This window comes from Amblyomma maculatum, chromosome 3 (assembly GCF_055883805.1).
Source record: "Amblyomma maculatum isolate TAMU_Amacu chromosome 3, ASM5588380v1, whole genome shotgun sequence".
In the NCBI taxonomy this organism is placed as follows: domain Eukaryota; kingdom Metazoa; phylum Arthropoda; class Arachnida; order Ixodida; family Ixodidae; genus Amblyomma; species Amblyomma maculatum.
Genome location: NC_139346.1, coordinates 110,276,181 through 110,303,487, shown reverse-complemented (window position 1 = coordinate 110,303,487; position 27,307 = coordinate 110,276,181). Strand labels below are relative to the sequence as shown.

General features: G+C 44.8%; 2 protein-coding genes across 2 annotated transcripts in view; one reads left to right on the top strand and one right to left on the bottom strand.

Annotated features, from left to right (window-relative positions):
- Positions 1–1,691: 1,691 nt before the first annotated feature.
- LOC146195684 (monocarboxylate transporter 13-like) lies at positions 1,692–15,173 on the top strand. Its single transcript, XM_084596832.1, has 5 exons — positions 1,692–1,920; positions 6,136–6,279; positions 10,998–11,250; positions 11,485–12,002; positions 15,022–15,173. Exons 1-5 carry the CDS (start codon positions 1,692–1,694, stop codon positions 15,171–15,173), a joined length of 1,296 nt encoding a protein of 431 aa, XP_084452958.1.
- Positions 15,174–23,678: 8,505 nt separating this feature from the next.
- Positions 23,679–27,307, bottom strand: part of LOC146195682 (monocarboxylate transporter 12-like) — a 37,057-nt gene continuing 33,428 nt past the window's right edge. The window contains exons 3-4 of the mRNA XM_084596831.1: positions 25,233–26,216; positions 23,679–23,842 (exon numbers count right to left, since the gene is read on the bottom strand). Coding sequence (XP_084452957.1) covers positions 23,679–23,842; positions 25,233–26,216 — 1,148 coding nt within the window. The remainder of the gene's footprint in view (positions 23,843–25,232; positions 26,217–27,307) is intronic.

The window sequence follows — 27,307 nt, the reverse complement described above, 5'->3', positions numbered from 1 at the left end:
AGGATGACGTTCTACTTCATGCAATTACACTTTTAGGATTCTAGTGTATATGGCACTCTGAAATGGCAGGCTATCCCTGCGAAAGGGATGTAATTTCTCTTCAAATATATTTTCGACAGAGTACGCATTGCTTTATCGCCAAATAAAAAGCGGCTTCTGAACCTCCCAAATGGCTCTCAAAAGTATAGAGCCTTTGTTGTCGTTGCGGGAGTTTTAATGTCACGAAGCTAAGCTAACACTGGCTGATCCTGACGTCCTTATATGTACATGGCTATTTTTTTATTCTTATCTATTTTATAGTGCGGACCATTGTATCTATCCATGCAGAACAAATACACAAGTAGATATTACAGATACAAAAACATAAACTAAAATAAAAATAAAACATGCAGCATGGCTATGCGTTGTCCTTGTGCCGGAAAATTCTACTCTGCTATGGTACGTGGATAAGGCAATTTTAATGTGTCAGTTCGAGGAACAGATGTTTGGTTTGGGCTAGTTAGTAGCAGTTTCTTGAAGACATAGCGCAAAAAAAGACGGAGACAACACAGTTCGAGGAAGTATGGAGTAAGGGCACTGGGATGATGGTGACGTGTAGGGTGGGTAGTTAAAAAGGATACGTAGGATGCAGGATCAAGCGCCAACTTGTTATTTATGAGCAGAGAAAGGAACTCTAAACGGATATTTGTTATTCGTGTCTCAAGGGGTCGGATATTGTTAACATTCATTAGTGCAGATGGAGAATCGAACAGCGAAAACTTTGAATAAACAAATCTTACGGCTTTTCCTTCAATTTTTTCAAGTTTTTTAACATCGTCTTCAGCATAAGGATCGCACACCACGCATGCATGCTTTCTTCACTTCTTCTTTGTGTTATGATTGGGAGTTTTTTTTTTGTGAAATAATATGTGTCAACGCCAGGTAGTAGAGAAAGAAATCCCCCCATGGCCGAGTGGTTTGCGCACTCGCCTTAGAATCAGAGGGGTTCGACTCCCGGTGTAGATTGACTTCTTTTTCTAATAGTCAAATGCAGCGAGCATTTCCTGCGCACATTTGCGTAGCCCTTACGCTTGGCTTTCGCCTTTAAAAGGTTCGTACAAACAAATTTTCACTTCAGCGCCAAGCCCGTTTGCTCGTTTGTAGTCCCCATCATCACTGCTGCCACATGATAGTATGGCTCCTCCTGAGAACCTAACTTTCTAATAAGAATTGCTAGCCACATTAAGTACACTAAAATATGCACTTCGTTTCAATACCGCATGCAGCCCCATGCACTAGTGTACAAAACGAGCCGTGAAAAAGCCCCAACTACAGTGTTCGCGTTACGCATGAGGAGGCAGATTCTCTTTTCCACAGCAGTTCACAGGCCTGGCGAGGTAAAGCCGAGGGGCTTCTAGTGGACCGTAGTCAGCATTAAAGGAAATGTACATTAGACGCCATGTAAGGGTGGTTACTTCCATGCTGAGCCTATTCGAATAAAACAGCTCTCAACTGGTCTATCGTCGAAAGAGGGTTGAATGGGACAGATTATCCAAGTTGCAGAAGAGAACTTCTATTATTCATCTTCATTTCATAACAGATCGATTGACCATCAGTGCACAAAAATATTACTGGCCATTTTTTTTTATTTCAGCCAAGAGCAGTAACTTTCAAATCTCTCTAAACTATATTTTTTACAGAAGCGGCAAACCATGTCTCCAAGCCGGGAGCCTGCGTTAAACTGTGGCGCCAGTTACGCCCCTGGCATTATGGACCAATGCTGGGCGCTCCCCTTTCTGGTGGCCTGCGTGACGCTTATGTTCACTTTGCCCTGCACTAGTGGCGGCCTCTTTTATGTCCTCTTCATGGACAAGTTTGGTGTAGACCGTAAAACGGCGACCTGGACAAAAACCATAACTTGGGCTACATCTTATATCATGGGCAAGAGCATTATTTTATTTCTATTCTTCATGAATTCGAGTGTGTCTGCCTTTCAGCGCTGAAGCCATTCCACGTTTTGCTATTTGCCACTGGTGAAAAAAATACTTAGCAAAACTATTTTACTTAGTTAAAAACTGTGCAGCTGGGGCTAAAATATTTCCGAGTATTTCAGTCCCTACACGGCAGCTGGAACCATATATAGTACCAGTGCGGTATATATATGGGCGATGGGTAAGTGAGAAGGATGACAGCCATTACTCCTAACAGCTGCGGTGCATCACTGAACACTATTTTATGAAAACATTTCACATTGACTGTGCGCATCCATGAATACCCTTGTTCAGCTCGAATACAGGCTGTCAGGCTGTACATTTATTTCGAAACGATACCCTATCCACTCCAATTGCGGGAACGCGCTTTCTTCTACGTGGTCACGGAGGAGAAACGTAGTATAATTAATGAATAAAATTTTGGTATCTCGGAATTTACCTGAGAAACACAACGACACTTGAGTTTTATGAATATCAGAGATGCTTCCTGTCTTAGGTGTAGCTGAGAACCACACTCAAGGTAAGAGTGCCTTAAAAGTGAGAAGCAGTGCTATCGATTTCAACCCTGTTATGGCAGAAAAGATTTGGCATTTATACATTTCAATTCAAGTAAACTAGGTTGCTGTTGTGAAATGCGTTAGTCTTACAATTCAAAGACGTACGTTTTGTTTTGTTGCACTTCCATAGCCCTGAAACAAGTAGAAATGGCTACAGGCTCTGAACTCGACAAGCATGGCCCTTCCTCCGCCAGGCTTGAAAATAAACTGTTTGTTCAGTTCCACACCTGTCCGAGCCCTTATCAAACTTAAATTTATGTGTGACATTTGTATAGACTTCTTATCGCATACACACATCGCGATCGTTGAGACGAAAGTGGCCAATGTAAAGAGAAGTCTGTACGCATCGTTTATACGCTCACTGGTGCAGATTTTCTTTTATTGACTTCGCGTTCTATGAAATCTCACAAATACTGTTTTTTTCACGGCCAGTTCGCTACTACTGAAGAAACTTCCATCCGTGATCATAGCAAAAACATACTCTCTCAATCTTAGCAACGAGCAAGTTCTGAGGAAGTTCTGAAAGGTACTGCGACTGACTCCCTTTTCTATGGAGAATTCTGCATGCACAGTACACCTCCATTATAGACTAAAGTCTGTCGGCGTACACAGTAGACCCTCGGTAAGCACAGTAGATCACCATCGTATAAGATAGTGGTGTATTGCAGTCTTTCAGTGTAAAGAGAAAGCAACCCCTGTGAACACTAGAGCACTACATCTCATTGTACTTGCAGGGCACGTGCTGAGACAGTTTGCGTTTAAATATATTTAATATGTCATGTTATAATGAAACAGCATACCACATCCATACCCGCTAGTCTGCCGTATAGGCCATCATCCTGCATGGAACACCACGAGCGGTGACTGCAGTCTGTCGCCATAAATAGTAAACCATCACAGCACATATCCGGCAGTTGTCTAATGCAGTTGGTAACGTTGGGGGCTAAACCACCGCCACTCACAAAATGTCATAGCCGTACACAGCATGTCATCGCCCAGCATACCATCGTTGTACACAATATCTGATCTCCATAAGCCCTATTCGTATCATGCGTCATAATACTCCATCGATCGCAGCGCAGAAAAAGGTTTCAGACTGCATTTCATGATGGTAACGTCATATACGAACATTTATTTATTTATTTACATTTCCTCAAACGCCGTGATGGCATAATTGCAGTTGATGTGGGGTGAGCATACATACACGAGTCGAACATAAAACATGCGCTAATCCGTTCTAAAAGATAAATGTAAAGAAAAACGAAAGGCGGAACAACAGAAAGTTGCAGCATAAACTGCATGTATATTCACATAAGCCAAATATTCTTATGATACCGATGCAAAGACAGAATAACAGGCGGTAAACAGCAAACCATCATTGACTCACGGCACTGGTACGACAAAAATGCTCGAACATTACTTTCAAACCGTCATTCGCCATCACTATGAAGTAGGCTTGGTTTGGTTTGTGGGGTTTAACGTCCCAAAGCAAATCGGGCTAGGAGAGACGCCGTTGTGGAGGACTCCGGAAATTTCGAACACCTGAGGTTCTTTAACGTGCACTGACATCGCACAGCACACGGGTGCCTTGCCTTTCACTTCCTTCGAAAAGCAGCCGCCGAGGCCGGGATTCGATCCCGCGTCCTTGGGAACAGTAGTCGAGCGCCGTAAGCACTGCGCCACCCTGGCGGGGTACTTGAAGTAGGTGGTACCAATTCTTGATAGCATGCGGAAAGAAAGCGCTTGAAAGCATCCGTACGACATTGCGTTTCGGGCACTTACCGTTCGCAGTCGCACCTTTTAAATCTAAACTGCGGTGGCAGCAAATTTGATTCAGGTTTTTTGGCAGTTTTATTGAAACCAATGCGGTAGTTAAATTTAAATTTAATATGTATTCGGTGTGACACTTCTCTAGAGAGTCCCACTCCAGGTGCTCCTTGATGCCGCTATTAAGAGCATTAAAACAATAATTGCTATTATCAAACCGCGCTGCACGGTTGCGAAAGTGTTCCAGCATATCTCGCTGGGCTCCAACTTTTCTGTTTTTTCACTGTCGCTGACTGTCACAACTAGTGACGCTATCGCGGATTCACTTTAGGTCTACTTTTGTCATCCTCGACCAAAGTCTTCGTGGCCTTTGGCTAGCGCGTCTTTCTAACCCAAAAGGAGGCAATCTGATTGCTACCTTATGCAAATTTATTTTCTTTTCGCCTCAAGTACTTTTCGTTGGTTACAGAAATGCTCCTGGAAAATGCGGCTTTTGTGGTTTTTAGCTGCAACGTCAAGTGGTCCAAGAGCACCTGTCGAATCGACGCTGTTTTTTGTTAGGTCTCCGTTGTAATGACGTCACGGTCCAGCTTTACCAACCTCAGATCTTCGAGATCGCCATTTCCTGCGAAAATACCGGGTTTTTTTACTGCAGATGAGCCACGTAACTATTTCGCTTTTAACAAATGTATTATATCGTCAAGGTGGTTTGCGCCTCAATGCGTCTTATGTAGGGGTGATGGCGGTCCGGGGGTCAAAAGGAGAGACAAAGGCTTCCTAATGAAATTTTTTTATTAAGCTGGCTTGCGCCCGCACAGACTGTGTGTGACACTGAGCGGTGACGAGAGCAACGCACGTGATCAGAGATTGTCGACACACAGAATGCGAACCGTGACAACCGTAAAAGCATACGTTTATGGCGAGAACGGAGGAATGGCACAACAAAAGAGCGAAAGTGAAATGCATTTAAAGAGAGGCTTATGAGGCTTTACAAGGTGTAAAGCAGTGACGAAAGAGAGAAAGGTGAAAGCATTACGTGGAAAGTGGAGGAGGAGAACAGAAGGGTCACGCTCAGTTCGTGCCATCTGTTGCGTAATGTGATGTGGTGAATTACCAGTGTGCAGAAAAGAAACCTGCCCGCGCCACCCGCGCGCTACCTTAGACGACGTCGAAGAGACTCCTCCCTTTGCCGTGACATCTCATATTAATCATGGATAGACATCGTATTTAGGAATGCAGGATTGATTCAATAACTGAAGTACATTCGCCCCCTTCTGAGGCCACAGATCCATTTGTCTAAATCAGGAACCAGGAAAGAAGCGCCAGCATAAAGTTTATCAGGAGGGAGGGAGGGAGGGAGGGAGGGAGGGAGGGAGGGAGGGAGGGAGGGAGGGAGGGAGGGAGGGAGGGAGGGATATAAATAGTAGGCTTAAGTGTACATATGTATGCTTGTCCCTTTCAAATTCGTCTTTACGTAAACATAAAGCGAAACCGAATTCAATGAATTTCTAATTTCGCATTACCCACTATCGTAATCATCCGGCATATTTTTAGAGCTCTGAATACTAATGTACCTCCTCCATCGAGCAGCTGTCCTTGAAGAAGCACTTGATTATGTCTCAAACGTTGCAGTTTTAAGAGGTAGCATTAACGGAGAGAAGCAAAGGAGAAAACATTCTTTCTCGCCTGCTAACACTGAATACACAAAAGTCCGAAAGCTGCGTAGTTTTCGCGAACCTATTATAGTAAAGCTCGATTTTGCATATTTAAAAAACAAATGTGAGTGCTCCTTGTTTCTAGTAAAAATTTGCCATTTTCTTGTGTCTTCCCTACGCTTCAAGGCTTTGCCATTGGAGCTATCCAAGATAAGGTATATATCTACAGCATGATCCTGGTCGGAGCGCTGCTATGTCCTCTTGCTATGATCGCTTCAGCCTTCGCCCCTGACATGGCATGGATGTGCGTCACCTTCGGATTTCTTTACGGCAAGTAGCTCTAAGGTATCGCACGTGACGAGCACCAAGTTCATTAAGGTTTCCACAGTGAATAGCGTAATTAGATACCAAAGCTGTCATCCTAGACTCTGTCGCCGAGCGTCCGCTAGCCTGCAAAATAGCGGGCAATATCATCAATAATTGCTACAGGTAAATGCTGGAGCCATAAGTAGATTCATTTCACACTTGTACATAAGGCTAATGGTGCCCTAAAACAATGCTTGCTTTAAAAAATATGGTTTTTTTTCTTGGAAATTTCAGATAGACAGCAGATAGACAGCATATGCACGCATCTTTCTTTTGAGAACGTTAGGATACAACCCGGTTGCAGCAATGGAAGCGGGCTGAGCACTGGTTAGGTTAAATTGTCTACGTCAAGCTCAAATGTTAAATCTAAGGTCAAGTCAATGCCAAAGGTCAAATTTCAAGTCACGGTCAAGATCAGGTAATGGACTGTCACTGGACGTTGACAGCCTAAGCTATACAAGCTTAAGTTTCAATTTTCCGCTTTAGACGGGAATAATCATCCTTTATTTTTTGTCGTCCTCCAAGTTAAGTTATACCGCCGGCCTCTTCAAGTGCTACGCAGTTCATCATTGTGTAGCGCTAGCAGAATTATTACGGTAAAGAGTCGAAGCTGTGAGGCTGAAACCGTACAAGGCATGATGGTGGGATCGAACTATCTTAATGCGTGCATCACGAGGTATACTCTCGTATTTTCAATTTGAACTAAAATTAGCACAGAGTGGTTCCAAGGCTTCTCGAGCCAATTTTGTTATCACAGTTTCTTCAGTGTGCTGAGCAATACACTCATAAAATCACCAAAGCAGAGCTTAAACTTTGTGTGTGTGCCATTGCTGTGATGTGCTTAACTGGTTCACAGCGAATGACGTCTTTAACCATTGTTACAAAGTAGCCTACTGCTGGTTGTTGCCATAGGAACCCATGAACCACATCACTGCTCGTTTGAACCTCACAGCTTTAAAAAAATCACAAGCATGCATCTTTCAGGTTGTAGTTGACAGGTGACCAGGCCGGGAACAGATTGATCGGCGTGTCATGTGACTTCACGAGACCAGATGGCATGATCTAGTTGGAATGACCTGTCAGCGCGGGAGACCTTTTACATATGGAACGGCGACGGGAGAATCTAACACCACCGAATACCATGTTCCATCGCTCTGAATGGCTGTTTTGTTTCTTGCCGTCAAAACTGATTGGTTGGTGTCTCAATGGTTCATCAAGTGTTAAATGGCAACCCCGGCAATTTTTTGCCCATACTGAGTTAATTAATTATTGATTTATATTACTGAAGGCTTGGACATCAAAGTACGCAGTTACATTTTTTTTTTACGATACTCAAGCAAATATTTTAAATAAGAAAAAAAAAACATGGATCAAAATTGAAACTCTAGTGTGGGTCCTGGAGAGCACTACCTTGCGTGACATCACATGATGACACAGGCGCGAAGCAGCGCAGCACGCACCCGCTGTCGTTCTGCCGAGGTGTGCGAACGTCAATCGCTGTTGCGCACGGCACCGTGTGAAACATACTATGTGACTTCGGTGAGTCGCACTCGATGTCATCGCACAGGGACAGCTAGGACCATAGTCATTCAAATGCAATTAAAAAAAAACATAAGCAATATTTGGCATATATGGCCAATGAGGTCACAACGAACGCGCGATCTCGAATGGGCCGAAATTGCCGCAGTATTAAGCATTAACTCCCTATTTATGTACTCACAAACCCTGATGCAAGTTGCCGGCGTATATGACAGATAGGTACTACAAATTTCGCTTTCTTTTCTCTATACCAACCCTAAATCTGCCTCACTCCGAGTGAAATCATTGTGCACACAGCATTCCCCTTCCACATGGAAAATTTAATGTCATTCCCACCGAATGGCATTTGTTTAATATCATTTTTCTACGCGCTGCTACATGGCCCAAACTAATGCATTTTGCAAATAATGGCAATTGCGATGGATAAAACTTGGAGCATACTCGTACGAAAATGATTGCGGTCTGAACGAAAGCAACTTTAAAATTGCCGTTGACGTCTTACATGCCATGCGTAACCAACCTGCTGATCACGACTATCCATTACAAAGCTCAGCGGCGGTGTCAACGTCTGTTTACGGGTACGTAAGATGCGCCGATCCCGAGTGCAAAATTTTAAAGCGTACGAGCTGGCCATGCTGTTTCAACTACGTGCACTTCGAGCACTAAAGCAAGTTTCAAAAGCAACCAGTCATATAGACATTGCCTATAGTGTGACGACCAACGGATGCAACATTCAAGCGTACGCGCCCGATGGCGCAGCATATAGCCCCGTTGCGTACTCTCGCGATCGTTTGCTCGACGTAAAAAATCTTATGTGGCACATCGAAATATGACCGACCCCAGCGGCACCGAGAAAGTAGACGACAAATTCGCAACACTTGCCATGCTAAACGCTGCGAGCTTACCGCAACGATGCAATCTGCGAGAGCGGCGGACAACGGCACTCCTGCCATGCGCTGCGCCCTACACGTCGTTAGGTCTAAACTGTTTCACATCGAAGCCGCAGCGGACGGCGCTTCGAAGTTGATCAGCGGTATAGTGAATGGTTTCGGTCGTGGAACAGCCTTGCTGTCAACCCAACTGCCTCAGAGTAATAGAAAATTAGAATCTCGGCGACGCCTTAGCAGCGGAGAGAGTAAGATATCGGTTGGGCTGAGCCACATATGGGAGCTGCGAGCAGAAATTCGCTTGTATGGCAGTTATCCCCATAATCTCGTTGCAGATCAGTGATCCTCAGTAAGGGCTTTTTTTATTCATTAATTTATCCAGTCGCGTATCATTTGGGAGGTCAACAGATTTTAGCGCGCTTTTTTTTCCTGACGGTGGCTCGCAAACAATCCGCCGTGCCGCCCCCAGCGGATTGCGGCAGGCGGTTTAGCCTATGTCGTGTGTGGAAAGATCATCGACACAGCATGCGATTTCAACTGTCACCTAGCCATCACAAGGCCAAACTCTTTTATCAGAACCGTCCTGTGTTGGTAGCAAATTCGCGTAAAATGTTCCGAGCATACGTGCGTTCCCAGATGCAAAGGGGGCGCCGGATCGCAGGATTCAATTTGTCCCGAAGCACTTTGCTCCAGGGAAATCGGCCGTAAATTATGGTGTTGTATTTCGTAGAATAATTCGTGCAGCCAACAACACAACACTAGCTACCACCCATCGCTGCAAAGAAATGCATGAAAGTTTGAGCTGAAACTACAAAACGGTGATTCCAAGATTTTTACTGTTTGAAAGCAAGCTGTCGGCCAAGCCTGTGTCGTGCTGCAAGCTGTTTCTGAGTAGCGCCCCCGTCGTCCTGCCCCTTGCCAGCTGCACCTCAAAGGATAGTACAGACGGCGCTACACCATACAATTAAGCGGCGACCAGTAAGGCCGTTGCACTGTCGCCATTATCTGCTCGAAAAACCCTGCATGACAGTGACGTCATCAAGCACAGTGTTGGCCGTAAAGTTTTCCTGTTGGTCAAATATTTAGGGCAATCCCCTAAGATGGAGTATATTTGGAATAAGGGCGTAATTACTCATTGACATCCACCCAAGCGCAACCATACGGCTACAAATGAAAGCTATCAGCTTACAGGTTCGATCCCCGGACCAGAACGAGTTTTTTTTTTAACTACAAATTTTCTAAAAAAGCTGTATGACTTTATTTCGCAGCCAATGGCTGCGATTTGGTGGACGTCAATGAGTAATTATTCCCTTGTTACAAATATACTCAACCTTGGGGGATTCCCCTAAATATTTGACCAACAACATTCGCGCTTCGAGTTATAGATCAATTCGCTCTCGCCCTACCATCTGATCTGCTCACCGTCCTGGTTAGCTCAGTCGGTAGAGCGACTGCCCCGGAAAGGCGGTGGTGCCAAATTCGATCCCCGGACCAGAACGAGTTTTTCCTTAACTAAGAAGTTTCTGAGAAAGCTGTATAGCTCTCCTTTGTAGCCGTATGGCTGCACTTGGGTGGATGTCAACGAGTAATTACTCCCTTATTAAAAAATTTCCTGTCTCACAGCGCACGTCGAGGGTTCCCGAGCGCTATCTTTAAAATTACTTCGCGGGAAAACTAAAGCGTCCTCAATGGTGCTCTTTAGAACACGTAATCTTGACGTTGAGATGATTTCTGATGCAAATTTCGTTGATATCTGTGAGCATCAAAAAACTCGCCGGAGTTAAACTTTACGTGCTTTAAGACCAGTGACCAACAATTGTCATGATATCTTGTGCATCTCATTCCCATCCTACCAGACAAAAGCCAGTGACACTGAAGGGGTCATGAATTGCTTTGACTTGTCCTTGCTAAATGTCACCAAAACGCACAAATCGATTACTGTTTTCCAGCGAAGCTCAGAGGCAGGAACACATTTGGCATGTTTAAATTCATCAAGGTTAAGCATTTGGCTAGGAAGATTCTTGCCTTGCCGTCTCGAAAAGACTGCAATTGCAATTGCACTTTTGTCTCATCAGCCTTTCTTGATTTGTTTTCTTGTTTTCCTGCTCTATCAGAATTGTCACGAGAATAATAATTTAGCCGCGATAAATATAGTCAACTTGCAATTGTTAACCCATATGCTTGTATAATACACGAACACAATTAGCAGCGAAATGTGAGCAGCAACCTTCAAATCCGTCCCCTTTCTTCTTTCAGGCGCCTCCTACGGAATCCTGGGAATCTCAACGTCCCTCTACGTCGTGTCGTACTTTGACAAGTATAGAAGCTTCGCTACTGGCATTCAGCACTCTGGAATGTCGCTCTCTGGAGCTTTTGGTCCTTATTTCTTGTCTATCTTGGCAGTAGCCTATGGACTGCAGGGGACATTCATCCTCACATGCGGAGTGAGCCTGCACTTAATTCCTTTAGCAATTCTGCTCCGAAGACCACGCCCTATAGGGTGGCCCCGGTGTGCACCTTGGAAGGCAAAGAGGATTTCGGACGTAATTAGCGCGGCCATAGGCAGAAGTGCGACGAAAACATCATTTGATCCGCCAGAACGCAATTGCGCTGAACATGCGATTCATTTAAGCGTACATGAGAACACAGGCAAGCAGCCAAAAGTTGGCGCCTCACAACACCCACATTTTTCCGAAGAAATAGTACCTTTAGATTCTTGTAGTCAGTCGGACGTGCGTGACAGGCATATAGAGCATGTCCAAGAAGAACCCCAGAAGTCATCGGGTGTGCTTTCTCTATCTCTGGACCTTTTGCGGGCACCAAGCTTCTACGTGATAGTAGTGCCCATCATTGTCGCCGACTTCACACTTCCTTTACTGGCCACCACCCTGATAGACTACACTGGTGACAAAGGAGTTCCACGAGACACCGCTGCGCTACTCCTGAGCTGCCTCTCGGTGGGTACCTTTGCTGGACGCCTCGTAATTCCATTCCTCTCAGACAAGGCTACAAGGAACCGATGTATCGCTGCTTCTGTCACCTTCGTCCTAGCGTCGCTGTGCTTCGCAGTCTTGCCGCATATTTATGGCTCCGGAGTCATTGCCGTGGTCACAATATTTGCTGGCGTTCTGCAAGGGTACCTGGCAACGATCAAGAGTGTCCTTGTTGCCGACTACTTGGGCGTTCGAAATTTGGCGGTGTCATGGGGTTTAATCGGATTGGTGTCGCTGCCACTGACACTGTGCGAACCCTTCATTGTTGGTGAGTAATATTTTTTCGAGGTCCTCGCTACGAAAAGTAACTCAGGTGTAATAGCTTCCGAAAATATTGATATGGGCAATTCGGAGCCCGTTTATTGTAGAGGTTATCTAAAGGTGTTTAGGGAGTGCTCTTACTGTGGATGACGAACAACCGACAGTGTATGGTGTACAATATCGTTAGGTATATGCAGCTCAACATTTCTCGGAAGGTCTAAAACGCGTGACGAAGAACTAATATAGTATTCCTACTAGGCTCATAGGTCACTCTTCTGATGTAGAAATAAAATATTTTGCCGCAACACTTTTAAATATGAGCTAAATCTAAATCTAACAGCTAATTCTACTCATCTGCACGAGCTACCGAGTATATTTTGCATAGGTTTGCAGAATGAGCGACAATTGATTTTTTTATACATTTAAGAAACCGTTTATCACCTGTGTGCGTTGGGGTAATTTGAGCATAACAGGGTCACCACAAAATTAAGAGATATAGAGAAAACTAGTGTTTCCAATTTTAGGCCAAAAGCCAGGACATCAGTATACCGTAAGAATATAGAGCACAGTGTACCGAGACATGTTCGTCAGTGTGTAATTCACTATGTATTGTTTAAGTGAGTGCCTACCATAGTTCAGGAAGGGCTTGTCAATACTGGTAAGCCTCCTAATATGCATGCATGTTGTTCCTTTAATTTTTTGCAATAACCCCGGAAAAAGCCTAATAAAAGAGAATAGTATTAAAAAAAACATCTGAACCAACTTCAGTGCCTGATTTTCAATAGGCAAAGACGTTACCTGTACAGTAAAAAAGACTCAGGACTTATTCTTCTTTCTTTTTTGCATACTGTGACAGTACGCATACTTTCAGGATTAGTGATGAGCATTTGGGACAAGGTGGAGGACTGCTCGTGGGCTTAACGAAGAAATATTCATAGTGAACCTACATAACTATCGCTTGATGTCCACTTTTGATAGTCATATGCAGGCATGCCTCCTTGAACTAGCGTATGCTCACAAAAGCCGTTGATGGGAGGCTGGGAGCATCCACAAATTCCGACTTAGTACACACAAGGTGCGGGCCTTTATGGAGCCGTCATCGATGCTTCGGCGCAAGCGACAGCCATGGAACGCGCCAGCCTGTCCGCTTCATTGACTCTCTCTATTGAGCCCTCTTTTATTCGCGCGAGTGCGCAATAGTAGCCCTGTAGTTAGCAGTCTGCAGGCTTGTGCACTTCCTTTTTCTTCCTATGTAAAACCGCCCACACGGGCGCACCTTAACACCTCATGTAGGGCCAGAAAATGACACCTTCAGTTGTTCAGTTATTTGTGGCGTCACTGCAGTGGCTTGCAATAAAAAAGAACAAGCGAACCACCCCTGTCCGTTGCCTGCGCTTGGGTACGGGCAGGAAAGTGGTTTTAATTTATTTTCCCGGGCACGCAATAAATAGGCTGCGAACACAGATGATATAGTACACATGGTAACCTTTAGACTGACGCAAGAAATAGAACGCCTGAAAATTGCTAAGGGGGCCATCTAAGATATCAAGGTGTGCAAAGGTGTGAAAATAAACTCATATGCATTTTATGGGTATACAGCTTGAGAAAGAATATACACAGTCGTGAGAAAAAGTGGTACACAACGCGTGCCGGCGGAAGAGGTGAGAGATAGCAGAGAGAAAAGAGCATCGAAACGCCATCTAGCGGCAGCAACAGGGACAGTGATAGCGACACACACATATAGACAAAAGGGGGAACCACGACGATTGTCTCGTTCCCAGATAGCTTTGCTAGACGGCGTTGAAATGCCGTTTTTCCGCCCTCCGCCGCCGGCTTTGTGTTGTATACCCCTTTTGCTCACGACTGTACGTAGATTTCACAATGTTACTATGTGTGGGGCGTATCATATGTTAGATAAACTTATAATATAAGCTGCAACAACTTAAATCTACCATGAACACAACCTCAGCCCATTATTGTTTTCGGCAGTCTACCAGAGAACAGAACGTAAATACTTCTCATTAGTTATTTCCAATTCGTGCCGTCTTTACTCGAGAGGGCGGCCTGCCACCGCTTTGAAGTGAACGATAGCCGAGATCGGCTAACGGAATCGGCTGTGTAAAAACCAATTTTTCGGCATTCGAGAAACTTGGGGACGACAGAGGTGACATCTATAACTTCTTTCTGGGCCTTTTCTAGCATACGTATGATTCGTTTTCAATGTGAGTGTCTCGTTGGGATTATAACACAGTATCTTATCGACAGATGACCATTGTGTGTGTCCTCAGGGTTCTCTTGGAATGCCCAAGGGCCTACACAATGTGAATGTGTAAGCTGTGTAAGACAGGTATGGGAAAAGCAGGGTTCAGCGGAAGAGAAACAGTGAAACTGTAAATTATCAAATTTGTAAATGCTAAGGCGTGTGAGCATTCCTCCGTATGCTATGTCTCAACGTGAGAGAGCAAAAGCAAATATGAGGATTATAATGGCTGCGTAGGCAGTGGCTGATCCCCTTAGATAGCAGTCAAGCTAGGGCTTTTTAACAAAGTATAAGTGAAGTTTTCTTGTCAAACAGCCGTCAAACTTCAATACGAAATTATTATTTGCCACGTACCTCAGGCACGTGAATGAGTTCAAGTCGTGGGATACAAAAAATGGGGTAATAATGTGTGCTAGTTGATGTTACATTATGTATTAATACTAGTGCAAAACGGCAAAAGACACGACTAAAACACGAGGCACTTGTCTGTCCTCGTGGCTTAGTAACTAGTGATATAGGCATCACTCTTTGTGTATAAAGCATGGTTCCTTGGGTCGACATAAACACATAATAAGTGCTCATTGAATTCGTTTATGAAAGTGTTCTTAGAACCGTACTGTCAGACAGCATGTTGCTTATTGGGTGCCGTTTGATGAAAATCCTCTTCGTAGCGACAGTCTTTCTTGGCCGGCAAAAAGTACCCTGTAAACATTTCCGTTGTGAAGCATCATTGCACCTATCCCTACAATGAATCGCTTACACACAGGTGCATTCCGAGACTTTGGAGGATCGTATGACAACCTGTATCGGTCGTGCGGAGCAGCGTCGATAGTCGCCGCACTACTTCTGCTCATGCAAGCCCACCTCGACGCGAAGAAGAGGATGGTGGTGCACACAAGACTACCTCGGCTTGCGTAAAAGCAGCCGCCTACGTCTTCGCCATGAATAGGACTCAGCGCGAAATCTTTCGCAGCACCGACTGGACATTCTACGACGTGTCACAAAGTGCGCAATACGCCGTTTACGAATCATCCTTGCTCATATCACCGGTGTGTGTAGGACGGAGTTCTAACGCCGCAACGATAGTACGCACATGTCGAAGAAAAAAAAAACTGGCGGGCACTTAATATCAGCTTTTAAGGACGCGATAGAGCTAATTGCTCCCGTCTGTCAGCTCCTGGTTCTCGTTTTGCTTACTAGCTCCTACCACTCGTTTATTCATTAACCGTTTAATGTATGTTTCTATGCCCCCTCAGATAGCATACATACTGCATGGTGAGGCCACCCAAAATAATAAAGAATAATGTGCCTCTACTCATGCCACTAATACACATAGCATACAGTCCAGATTATATGAAAGACCACCCCCCATAGATATGAAGTAACCGTTTTAGCGAGGTGTACGAACGTGGCAGCGTTGTCTATAGGGCCACCGTGCCTTACTCGCGATCGAAGGCTCTATTCCCATTTCACGCTGTCACCCCAAAGGTGAAAGCCGAGTTGGCAGCGCCGCTTGAACAGGGCACGTCTAGTGATCTCGTGACGTCACCCCACCCGACGCACATTCAGTGCACGACCGTCTCACTTGACAACTACCACCTGGCAGAGCCATGCCTGCAATTTCTATCTAGAAACGCCAACGCCTGATTTTCTCGAAAGCGGAGCATTTTACACTGTCTCGTCAAAAGCATCGATGGCATAGGGCTTTTGTGTCTTGCTCGCGGTGCATTTATCAATGATTCGGCTCTAAAACTGGTAGGTATACGTTCTTTTTTTTCTCTCTCTTTTAATCACTGTCACTACGTGTACCTTCATGGCAAGTCCTAGATCTGCATCGAGCGGGAGCAGTTGAGGCAGTTTGATGCGGGAATTATGGGCGAGAGTAATGTGTAACCCGTATGTGAAGCAAAATTGATTATATTCATTTAAAGAAGCGAGCTCTACGTATCAAGCCGTAGGGGTGCGTGCGGCGGGCTTAATGGAGCCAAGCGCGATGTTTGATGGGTGCAGTAATCTTCTATACCGTGTGTGAGCCTTAGCCACATCCACAGTGGGGCAGCTCGTCCAACGGTTTCGTGTGGCATAGGGGACATAGGCTCAAGGCTGTGAAAGTGTGAAGGCCGGTCGAGGAGCAGAAGGGAAGACCCTGGGCCGACGTGCACAGAGAGCTGCAGGCATGCGAGTCTTCACGGGCTATGTAGGCGGGTATTGGACGCAGGGTAGAGAAGTGTTTGATGGCCTCGAGAGAGATAAGGTCCGTTGGAAAAATGTATAGGCTATTTGTTTAAACGCTGGTCATAGAGGTGGAACGACCAGAAGAGTGGAGACAGCCAACAGACGGGAAGACTCCAACGATTTTCATGACGTAAGAGACTTTGTACGCTATGCCACTGTATCAATGCATGAGCTGTGCTTTCATTCATAGGCTTCTGATGCCTTTTGTGTGTGTGTAGGATGGCGGGAGGAGAGGGGCAGGATAGTAATGAGGCGGAGGTTAGCGGGTTGGATGGAAGACTTCCATGCGTCTGGGAAACAGATAGGCGCTTAATTACTGCGGCTTAGTATCGACCATTCGACCAGTATGTTGGACAGGCGTATGAATTATCTTTCCAGGTGTAAGTAAACAAGATCTCGAAGGAGATGGAATAAACTTGTTCTGTACTGATTGCTTGGTAATGCGCATGAAAATGGTCCTAATGTGCCTTTTTGTGGTGTGTTCACAGTGCGGTTAATTCAGTCTTTCCTTCTGCCTGTGAAGGGCCAATAACAGCCTTTCAAACATGTCCTTGATTTTAACAACAAATGCTACTGCTTTTGAGACCGATCTTGCTCACGGCTATCAGAACATCTTCAATGTTTGTACCAATTTAAACTCACATATTAATTATGTGTGGTTGTAATTTCAATCCCACGTCATGCATTAGATCAAAAGGTTCATCCAAAAAGTGGCGATCATGAAGAAGAAAAAAAATCCCGTGGATTACGCGAGAAATAATACACTTAAACCTCAAAGTAAAAAGACTTCGAAAGCAACTAAAATATGCAAGAGCTCTGGGTATCACCCCAGCAACGCTTCAGTGTATCGTCTCATATGGAAAGCAAAGGCTGATTATACGCCTTCAATAGCTATTATCAATCAATAATTACATGTCATGTGAACACTCCATAGCAGTCATTTATTCCTTTTATCGGCGAGAAAAAATTATTAGGTTTGCCTAGCCTCACATTGTCTATGGATATCGATGCAAAGAAGTGTGCCGGGCAAGACGAAATAACTAAAATTATCCTAAAAAGGTACGTCGAACCAATAAAAAATTACTTATACCTCATTTTCTTGAAAATGACACAAAACAGTCGCCTTCCAGATGAGTGGAAACTAGCCAAAGTTGCACCAGTTAGCAAATCTGGCGAAAAACATTTCCCTGCTAACATTCCGACCAATCAATATCATAAACCTGTAGCTGCTGTAAAATATTTGAACTTATATACACAAAGTTTGTAACAGGATTTGTGGAAGCAGACCATATACTTCACTACATTCAGCACCTAAATCAGAATGGCTCCGCCGCTCAATTTCCCCTGTCACACAGCTAGCGGAAAATATACGCGACCCAGCTCAGGCCATTAACAATAAATCGCGAATTGATATTATACGTCGTGCTCTATAAAAAGCATTCGATCGAGTCTCTCATGCAAAACTTTTCAGACTTACATTCTCGGAGATGGGGATGATCGTACACGTTGGATAAGCGAATATCTTGCTGATCGGAGGCCGTCTGTACAGCTTGGCAGCCATACTTCTGAAATAGCTAGAGTTTTTTTCCGGTGCGCGACAGGGCACCGTTTTAGCTCAGCTGCTTTTATTCTTAATGTTCATCAACAACCTAGCGATTCAATGCGTTCAAATTCAATTATCCTACCAAGAAGTAAAGATTATTAATGCCCAAATGAAGCTTATAAAGTTGTGTAGTGGTGCGACACGTGGAATATCTGTAATAACACAGAAAAAAAATTGCAATGATTGCAACAAATTAGAAGGAACTAGATTTTTCATACTGCCCTAACACGACCGCATTATCTTGTGTCCATACGCGTCAATGTGTAGGTCTTGTAATCTCCTTTACACCGCATATGCTAAAAGCAATTGCTACAGTCACGCAGAAATTGCTTTATATCAAGATATCTCTGCGTCAGCCGACTGCCGAGACCAAACGCCTTGCCTACATCACACTACATAGACCCACCTTAGAAAATGACACTATAAGCTCAAAAGAGAATATCTACACTCTGGAAATTATGGAAAGGAAACCACTGCGTTCTTTTTTGTATTTAACCGCTACAATCATGCTGACTCCGCCGCAAACATTTTACAGAGCGCAGGTCTTCGTACTTTGGCAAGTAGAGCAAAGCTGCAGCGCTTGAAATTTCTGTATTTACTTGTTCACAACTCATTCCAGAAAATTTTTTCTAACGTTCCAAATATAAGTCGCACGCACTAAACCAGGCACATACGCTCAAAGATGATAGAGGATTTTTGTTGCAATAAAACTCGTTCTGGCATTCTCATTTCTCGCAATTCATTTGCGAATGGAACGCTTTTCAAGCACTTATTACATCACAAATAGCATTGGAATATTTATTGTATTCGCTGAGAAGGCAGGTCTTTCTGTTACGCATTTTTGACAATTCTTGTTTATATACATTTCCTTGTGCTGTTGTCTTCAATTGTGTGTTTTTTTACTCCTTTAATGGCCGCTTTGTATTAGGCTGCATTCTAAATAAACTAAATAAATAAGGAATGAAATATAAGAATTTCTTTGTGGCCAGCCCTTGCGCAAGACGGCTGGCGTGTGCCTTGGGGCGAACAGAGTCTCCTCAGACTACGAGGAAAAGCGAGTGTTTGATCTAGAGATGTGTATTTGTGGCTGGACTGATGGCTGAGGTCAAAGTTAAATGTCAGAAGCTTCTCAAAGGCACGACAAAAATTGATTTGCGGGATGTTTTGTTCGGCCAGACAGAGGGAGGTAGAGTAGAGGGGTTCAGTCTCCGTTGATATGGACTGCGTCTTTGAAAAGTTAATAGATTTCGCCGCCGCAGCTGTTTGTAGAGCTCCATTAGCAAGATGTGTGGATATGATGTGAATGCGTACTGTAGTGGAGTTTGGACTCCACCCGATTAGCCAATGGGGATGGCATTGTGGGCACAGGGATAGTAAAAGTTGGAGATGTCGGCTAGGGCCAAACGAGTGGTACTATGAAAAGTTTTAAAATAGTCGGAAAGAAGTTGGCCTCTTCAGAACTGTCAGGGCTAGCAAAAATCAGTTCGCCGAGGAATCCAGTTCATGTGGACAGCAGTGGCTGAGGGAAGTTTTGATGCAGTTGTACATCTATGTATGTAAGCTAGTATGGTGAGGGTGCTATACTGTGGGAACGGGTGCGTCGGTGTAGGTATAGTGTACTCAAAGAAGCACAGCAACATTTCAATGAAAACTTAGATTTTACCATTATTTGTGAAAATTCCCATTTTGCCTTATACGACACTACAAAAGTAAAACCAGAATAATGGGCCTGCTGTGTAACCAGTAAGCTGGCTATAATAAGAAGTTATTTATTTTAGAGCGCAGCTCCTTGGCGCCCGTTACTGGGTTTCGCGTCGGCGTCGGCCGGCCTCGTAACCAGCTCCGCCCCCTTTCAGGCCCCCTCCCTCCAGTTCAACCCGGCACTTCGGCAACTGGAGGCTCGCAGGAAGAGGGGGGCAGGGGGGGGGCGGGGTCACTGTTTGCGCGGCGAAGAGATAGCAGCGACTGACTGATGCCGCTGACGCCGCTAGTGAGTCAAGACAACGTGACTGCGTAGAACACCGTCGCCGCCATGCAGAAAGAGTAGGAGGGGGTCCTCCCCTCTTCCTGCGTGGCGGCGAGGAACTCTCCGGTTGCCGCGCATCCCGTTCTCACTCGCTTCACTCGCTAGCGGCGTCAGCGGCATCAGTTAGTCGCTGCTTTTTGTTCGTCGCGCAAAGTTCCTATGGGCCCACGCGCTGCCTCCGCAACCTCCCGATAACTCAATTGCTCTCTGCATTTATTCGACCACAAAGCTTCTTTCATGACAGCCAAGGACTGTTAGTGGGGTGTTTCTTGAAGGAATGCGTGTGAAAAATTAAACAAAAAGTTGTCTGTAATTGTACATACGTGTCTTGTTCGAAACCTTTGCCTGAATCTATCGAAAAGGTGAAACAACTGATGAGCTGCGCTCAAATTTCGCATTAGGGAGTAACGTTATCAGGGACAATTTTTTTTTCTTCACTAGATATTTTCCCCAAAGCTCTATACTCCCAACAGAGCAAATACACTTCTATCAGCAAATGCGAAATCGCCCCAGGCTGTTTTCTGCATAGTGCGAATTCGCGTCGCGAAGGCGTGTACATCATTTATGCTCAAATATCTAGTTGGTGCCTTTACCTACGAAGTCAGAACATTACAGGCTTCATTCTTTAGGACTGCCTCAACTTCTGATATCCATGTATGTGTACACCAGTAGAGACTTGGCATATATTTTCCAACCATGAGATTTATGTCTGGCAAATACGGCGCACTGCCGACTAAACAAACAGCTGTGGTTCACAGCTGCCGCAACCATCGCGTTTTTCATCGCAGCTATATTTTTCACCTAGTAATAAAATAAAAGTGATGTTTTGGTACTTTTATTTAGAATGGCTCTGCCCACGGAGTGACTATCAACGAATATTCACCAAGGACAAGGCCTGATCACTTTTAAACATGCGGCAGAGTTTTACTCTTGTTCTTCATTCGACGTTCAGTAAAGAAACTAGCAGAGGTTTGCGCGATATTGCAGAAATGGAGCGTTCTCATTAGATTGCAAAATTTTCGGCATTTTTTTCTGTAAGAAATAGTAAGATATAGGAGGTACTTACTATTTGCGACCTCCTCCGTGTTCAAGGCCGTGGTAACTTCCTCCCTCCGCTTTTGTATTCAACCCCGTAGTCATATACAGAGCTAGTTAACGTAGAACGGCGGGCTAGTTGGTCTTGATAAGTAGAGTGCATATTTTGTCAGCGTAAAATTAAAGACAGGACTAAAGGAGAAAGACAAGGGACAAACGCTGAACTTCAACTGATAGTTTAATGGACGTAACATCAATATATATACAAAAATTGTACAACGCCATCACTTGAGCGCATGCTCCCAAATCTTCGCCTCTGCACAGATTAGAGCCTCATCACCTATGGCCACGTATCATTCTCCTCTTTAAAAATTCCAGCTCTTTGGGTGACTGCACAACAATATCCAGAACACGTGAGCTTTGTTTAAAACTAACTTCGATATCAAGAAAGAGTAATCATTTATCAATGTTTGTAAAGTAAAAATATTTTGTCTGCGTTCTCCTTTGTAGCGGCCATTGACGACCATGTTTAATACTTTGATATCAAACAGAGTTTCAAGAAGGATGTCAAGAGACATGCAACGACGAAGACAAAGTGCTGTGCTCGTGTGTGGAACGTGTGGAACATGTGGAACGCGAGGGCGACGAAGTGTGTGGTTCGCGCTGTGTGCCGCTGGCCTGAAGTTGTTCGTCTGTGCTGTGGTCAGCTACCCCATTGTAAATGTCTGTGGCTACATCTACTCTTTGTGTGCGTGTATCTACGTTACATTACTGGTGGACGGTCGCGGGCGATTTCATGGGCAATAGTTGCTTGGGCAATGGCGTCACGTGTGTACCCCTTGGTCGGGGCCAAAGATGGCGGCAGCAGTTTATCCAATACCAATGCAGCACGTCAACCAAAAAGAAGATAGAAATAGACGTTACAATATTGTGTGTAAGATCAGTAATGATTACAGAATTTTACATCGGTTATGACTAAACATGACTGGACGGTTCTGTCGTCCTCTCGAGCATCTTCCCCCGACCAGGCACTCGCAACCTCATTTCGTAATCTACAACTGTAACGAATCGACCGAAGCTGATCTCAGCACTTCCCTGACACTCCAATCTTTCGGCGTCATGCATGTCTTCAACATAATCTTAAAGCTATCGTTTATTGACCTTTAAACTGACGTCTATTGGGAATCCAAGGTATAAAAAGAGAAAGAAGATGGCTACACGGTATGAAAGAGAACTAAACAATGTAAAGAGGCAAGAAGAACTGAACAAGAATTGAGGGGAGCCTGATTTTGCAAGCCAAGCCAACGCTTCAGCAAAGCAACTTACCTTCGTCTAAACACAGCCTTTGTCGAAACATTGCCTTGGCTTGCAAACAGAGGCTCCTCCCAAACACGTGTTCAGTTCTTTTTCATAATTTCCATTTTGAGGCACGCTCAGAGTTTGCACCCCCGACCCTCCACGACATATCACTAGATCCAACTTCTCAATTCGAATATTAAAATCCTCCTCGCACAGGAAAGTATGGACGCCGATGCTGTGGCGCTTTACTGCAAGCTGTGCTTCGTGAAATGCAAAGTGATTTCGTATGCTTGTTTAAAAAGTCGTTTTCAGTAACAGCAGCTATGGGTCCCTAAAGTCCTGTGTAGTGGCAATATCGTTGTTGGCGCATAGGCCGAGAAATACTATTCCCCCACTGCTGTAAATATGGGTATACGCGTTCGAGATAACCTACCCGCACCCGTTGGTTTGGTGTGGTACGTACATAGTACCTGCTAGCGTGATGGCTGGCAGACTGCGTGGCGCTTCCTCGTTCAGATATGATGGGAAAGCCTGCGATAGCATCCTGCTACTCCGCAAGCTTCAAATGGGGACGCTGTCGCCGAACACGCCACATCACCCCACACTCTACTTTTAAAGCATACTGACAAGGGCAGTCTTCTCTAGAACAGTCGCACTCTGGCGGGCGGAAAGACGTGACATTTTAATGTCCATAGCCGTAGTCATAGGTAACGCATACGCTCGATTGCTGTCACAAAACTGCACAAATGATAAAAGCATGAACGCTGCAGTGCCCGTAACGAAGAACTCTAAAATATAACGTTATTTACTCTGCAACAAACTACCTTGACGCTTTATAAACCGTGTTCGCCTCTTGACAATGCATGACAAATGTGCGTCAGCGTATAAAGAGCGCACATTGGGCGCCGACGAACCCGCAGCAAAGCGAAAGTCATGCGATGACCCTCCAGTGCATGTGCCCGATGCGATGATGACGAAGACTCAGTTCCTGTCCCCACAGGCGAAGTAGCACATCCCGAACTAAGTAAGAACTGGAGGCGAGCGAAAACAGGAGCCTCACAGTATTCTCATTATGCACTTTTGCTACAAACTGTTGAACAACCGCTGCTCACTGTAGTATACTGTGTAGTTCAAGCAGCACATTTATGGCATTACAACCAACTTGCCGCCAATGAGCTTGAAAAGGTGTTTCTGGATTCCGGCCTCACCAGGCTCGAGTTTGTTATCAGCTGTCGCTGATCTTCGCTCCTGAAACTGTGACGTCAATGTTTCTGCTCTTTTTCACGTTGACGCACACGCTAACCAAGTAGAGTAGCGCCGCAATGAATTCTATGCCGCTGCAGAGTTGGTACACGCTGTCATAAGATCCTCCGGTGTCACGGAAGAGGCCTGCATCAGTATGATAAGCAGGCAGGAAAATGGTGTATGAACGAGGCACAAAAACAAGCCATGGGCAAGCAACGTTAATGAACTAGTCAAATTCCAAACGCAGGTTGTTTAGAGCCCCTCGTTTTAAACACAGTTCAAAGCTTTCTTTTGCTCTTGGAAATGAGCTTCGCCGAACAGCACTTCCAAAGATTTTGCTCAATATCGCCCACTTCAAGCGCACCTGTAGCTTTTAAACACACACTGCAATTTGAAGTACATGGATTCTTGATTTACGGCTTAAATCGCTTGCTCAGGAACCGTCCGAGCTAGCTGCTTTCGCGACTGCAGGCCTTCACCCCAAGCACACTAGGCTTAAATAAAAAATCCGATGGCACTTCAACGTCGAAGTTTCTAGCCCTGTTTTATCAATCATTCTAGTATGAAACATTACAGTTCCAGAGAATACAACAATATCTTACTAATTTTTATGCCATCGGCGCCATATACGACAAACAGCCAGAAAGGCCGGGCGATCACGTTATTAAGACTATTCTCGTCTGTCTGGATTATGCATTTACTAGTCAGTGGACTGCTTTAGATGAGTCACGACTACCCGACAGCCCTGTAGAGTGAGGTGTATGCAAGCGGAATTATGGGCCGCAGTGGCTACCGCCGACTACGCAAACACACGGCGAATGAGTTTTGGTTTGGTTTGAGATGTTTAACGTCGCAGAGCGTCTCAGGCTATGAGAGACGCCGTAGTGGAAGGCTCCGGAAAGTAACAACTTGAGATTGAGAGACGTTGACATAAAAAAAACACCTATAACTCGGCCGTATTATCCAGCTGATTATTCGGTTACAATGCCAGAACTGTCAACTGACATCTGCAGTCTTCTCCGCTGCTTTAAAAAACAAATTATTTCCAGTTTTCTTTACAATGAAACTGAGGGCGGCAAGAAAAAAAAGCAGTCATTACGACTGCTTGACAAGCCTTGACGGCTTGACCGCTTGACAAGTTGATGCGAGAGTTCGGTTAATAGGCATTGTGCCGATTATTCCCAACTAGGGATATCTCCAATACAGGAAAAACGTACTCAAGCAATAACTTTGACAAACTCGCATCGCGTTGAATACGAGGAAGGTTACATCCCTGGAAAGCTTAACGAAGCTACTAGATGTATTTAAAACTTTTTGCAATAATTTCGCCTATCCCCTTCATCATATGCCAGTCACTATGTTCTATTTCCTTTCAATGGCCATAGGATGGCTGCGCATGAAACAATATTTTTTTTTTTACTAGAACGAAACATTTCATAACGGCAACCACCGTGGCTACAACACGGTAACCAGAATAATAATTTTAGCACATGTACACACTTTCACCTACAAAAAAAAACGGATGAAGACTCACCCAAAATGAAAGGTTCGCAGAAGGTGAGAGGCAGCGACGCTAGACCAATGAGACCCCAGGTGATCGGTACGTTGCCTAGATAGTCAGCAGTAAGGACCACCCTCATGGTAGCAAGGTATCCCTGCTGTAAGCCTAAGGCCACAGTCACCACAGCGATAGCCGAAAACCTCTCCAGATACGGCATAAGCATAAAGCAGAGCGCTACCACCAGAGAACTGCAGGAGGCGGCGACAGGGCGACCATGGCGTATATTGTCTGCTAAGACGGGGATCAGGAGGAGTCCGCAGAACGAGGCGACGCACAGACACGTCACGAGCATTGCAGCAGTGTATACAGGCACGTTTTTGTCCCTAGCGTAATCCACAATGGTAACAGCGAACAACGGCAGCGTAAATTCGCTGGCAACAACAGGCAACAGTATAACGTAGAAGATGGGTGTCCTCAAGACTTTTGCAATCTGCAGAAAGACGCCAGTGGAGCCTTCGCCGCGACCGACGCCACTTGGTAACTGCGAATTGTTTTCTGGTAGTCGCGAAACAATCTCGATATTTTTTGTTCCGTCTCTGATTGTGGTTGTTGACTGCGTCGTCGAGTAATGCGAGCGCATTCCTTCGTTTGTGGACGTCGGCAGCACATTCGTTCCAGAATGTGGGCTTGAGCGCTCTGTAAAATTGCTCGTTGGTTTCCTTTGTTCTTCGTCATTTATCTCGGTTTTACTGCCGCAACAACAACGTGGCCGCTTTATAGGGCTCGGGTTTCGTAGGAGAAGAACCAGTGGTATTACATTTAGATTAAGCCCACCAAGCACAAGCAATGTTCCTGTGAGGTCGAATTGGCTATCTAAGAAGGACAGTAGCAAAGGACCGATGATCCCCGAAAGAGAAATTCCAAGGAAATTCATGCCCGTGGCAACGCTTCTATACTTGTCGAAATACGACACGACGTAAACGCTTAGAGTGATCAGAAGCGTGCCCTTTGATATCCCTGCAAAAGAAAAACAAGAGTTTATATTGGTGTGTAGCCGTTCACATATTGTTAATATCAGTGCTAATGCGTGTCCTCGAATATTTTACAAAGCACACTGAAGCGAAAAGCGCAAAGGGAGAGCAGCCCAATCACTCTACAACTGTGGCCACTCCCCGTTGTCCACTACCCTATCATGGGTGCTTGCAGCTAAATATGTGTTCCTGAAACGAAACCAAATGTAACTTCGGTAAGGAAAAGGATGAGAAAGCCTGATGTGGTAACTATGATTCGAATAGGAATAAAGATAACAAACTAGATGCACAAAGGAATTTTCACATCCTTTTAACCAAAAAAAAAAAAACAAGTGCAAACGATGACAGGAAAAAAGGTGTTCTACTGTACAGCGCACTAAGGAAGTGAGGATGGTGTTGGGATTGTCTTGTTCATCCTGTCAAGTGATGCTACAAATAAAACTCAGCATAGGGGAAACAAGCTGGCTGAAAGGCCGAAGAATAAATTTAGCAGCACGCTGGACAAAGAGCTCAGGCAATGCGAAGTATGTGACATGCTGATTGTCTGTGGCCCTCTGAATGAGTATGTTGAAAATATGAACCAACGTTCAGGGAGACAGCGCATGGGGTCATGTGGTTGAAGAAATGAACCCAAGCGCTAATACGTACAATTCACGTCACCATTTAACCTGGCCATTTTAACGCATTCTTCAAGAAACTGGAGTGCCTGGTGAATTTCTATAGAGGATGCAGGCAAACATTTACTAGGTTCTGACTAAAAGAAAGCCCTTTAAAAATGCAAGTAGCTGGAAATCAATACCAAAGGATCACGTAGGGGCGCAGTATAGCTAGCGATAAGCAGCTCAGGTATAAGCAGCCGAAACAACGTGATGTCAGAGATTTTGGCGCATCACGTGTTCGCGACGGAAGGAAGAAAACACCAGACAGTCTTGAATGAGATTGCATTGAAGCCTTGAAAACGGCAGAGAAAGTGGGCAAGAGAAAAATACTTTAAGACATAGCAATAACCGTCAAGAACATGCTCGACAATGGTCATGAAAGCCAACTTGTCTGATCCAGCTTGCCAAAGGGGAGGGG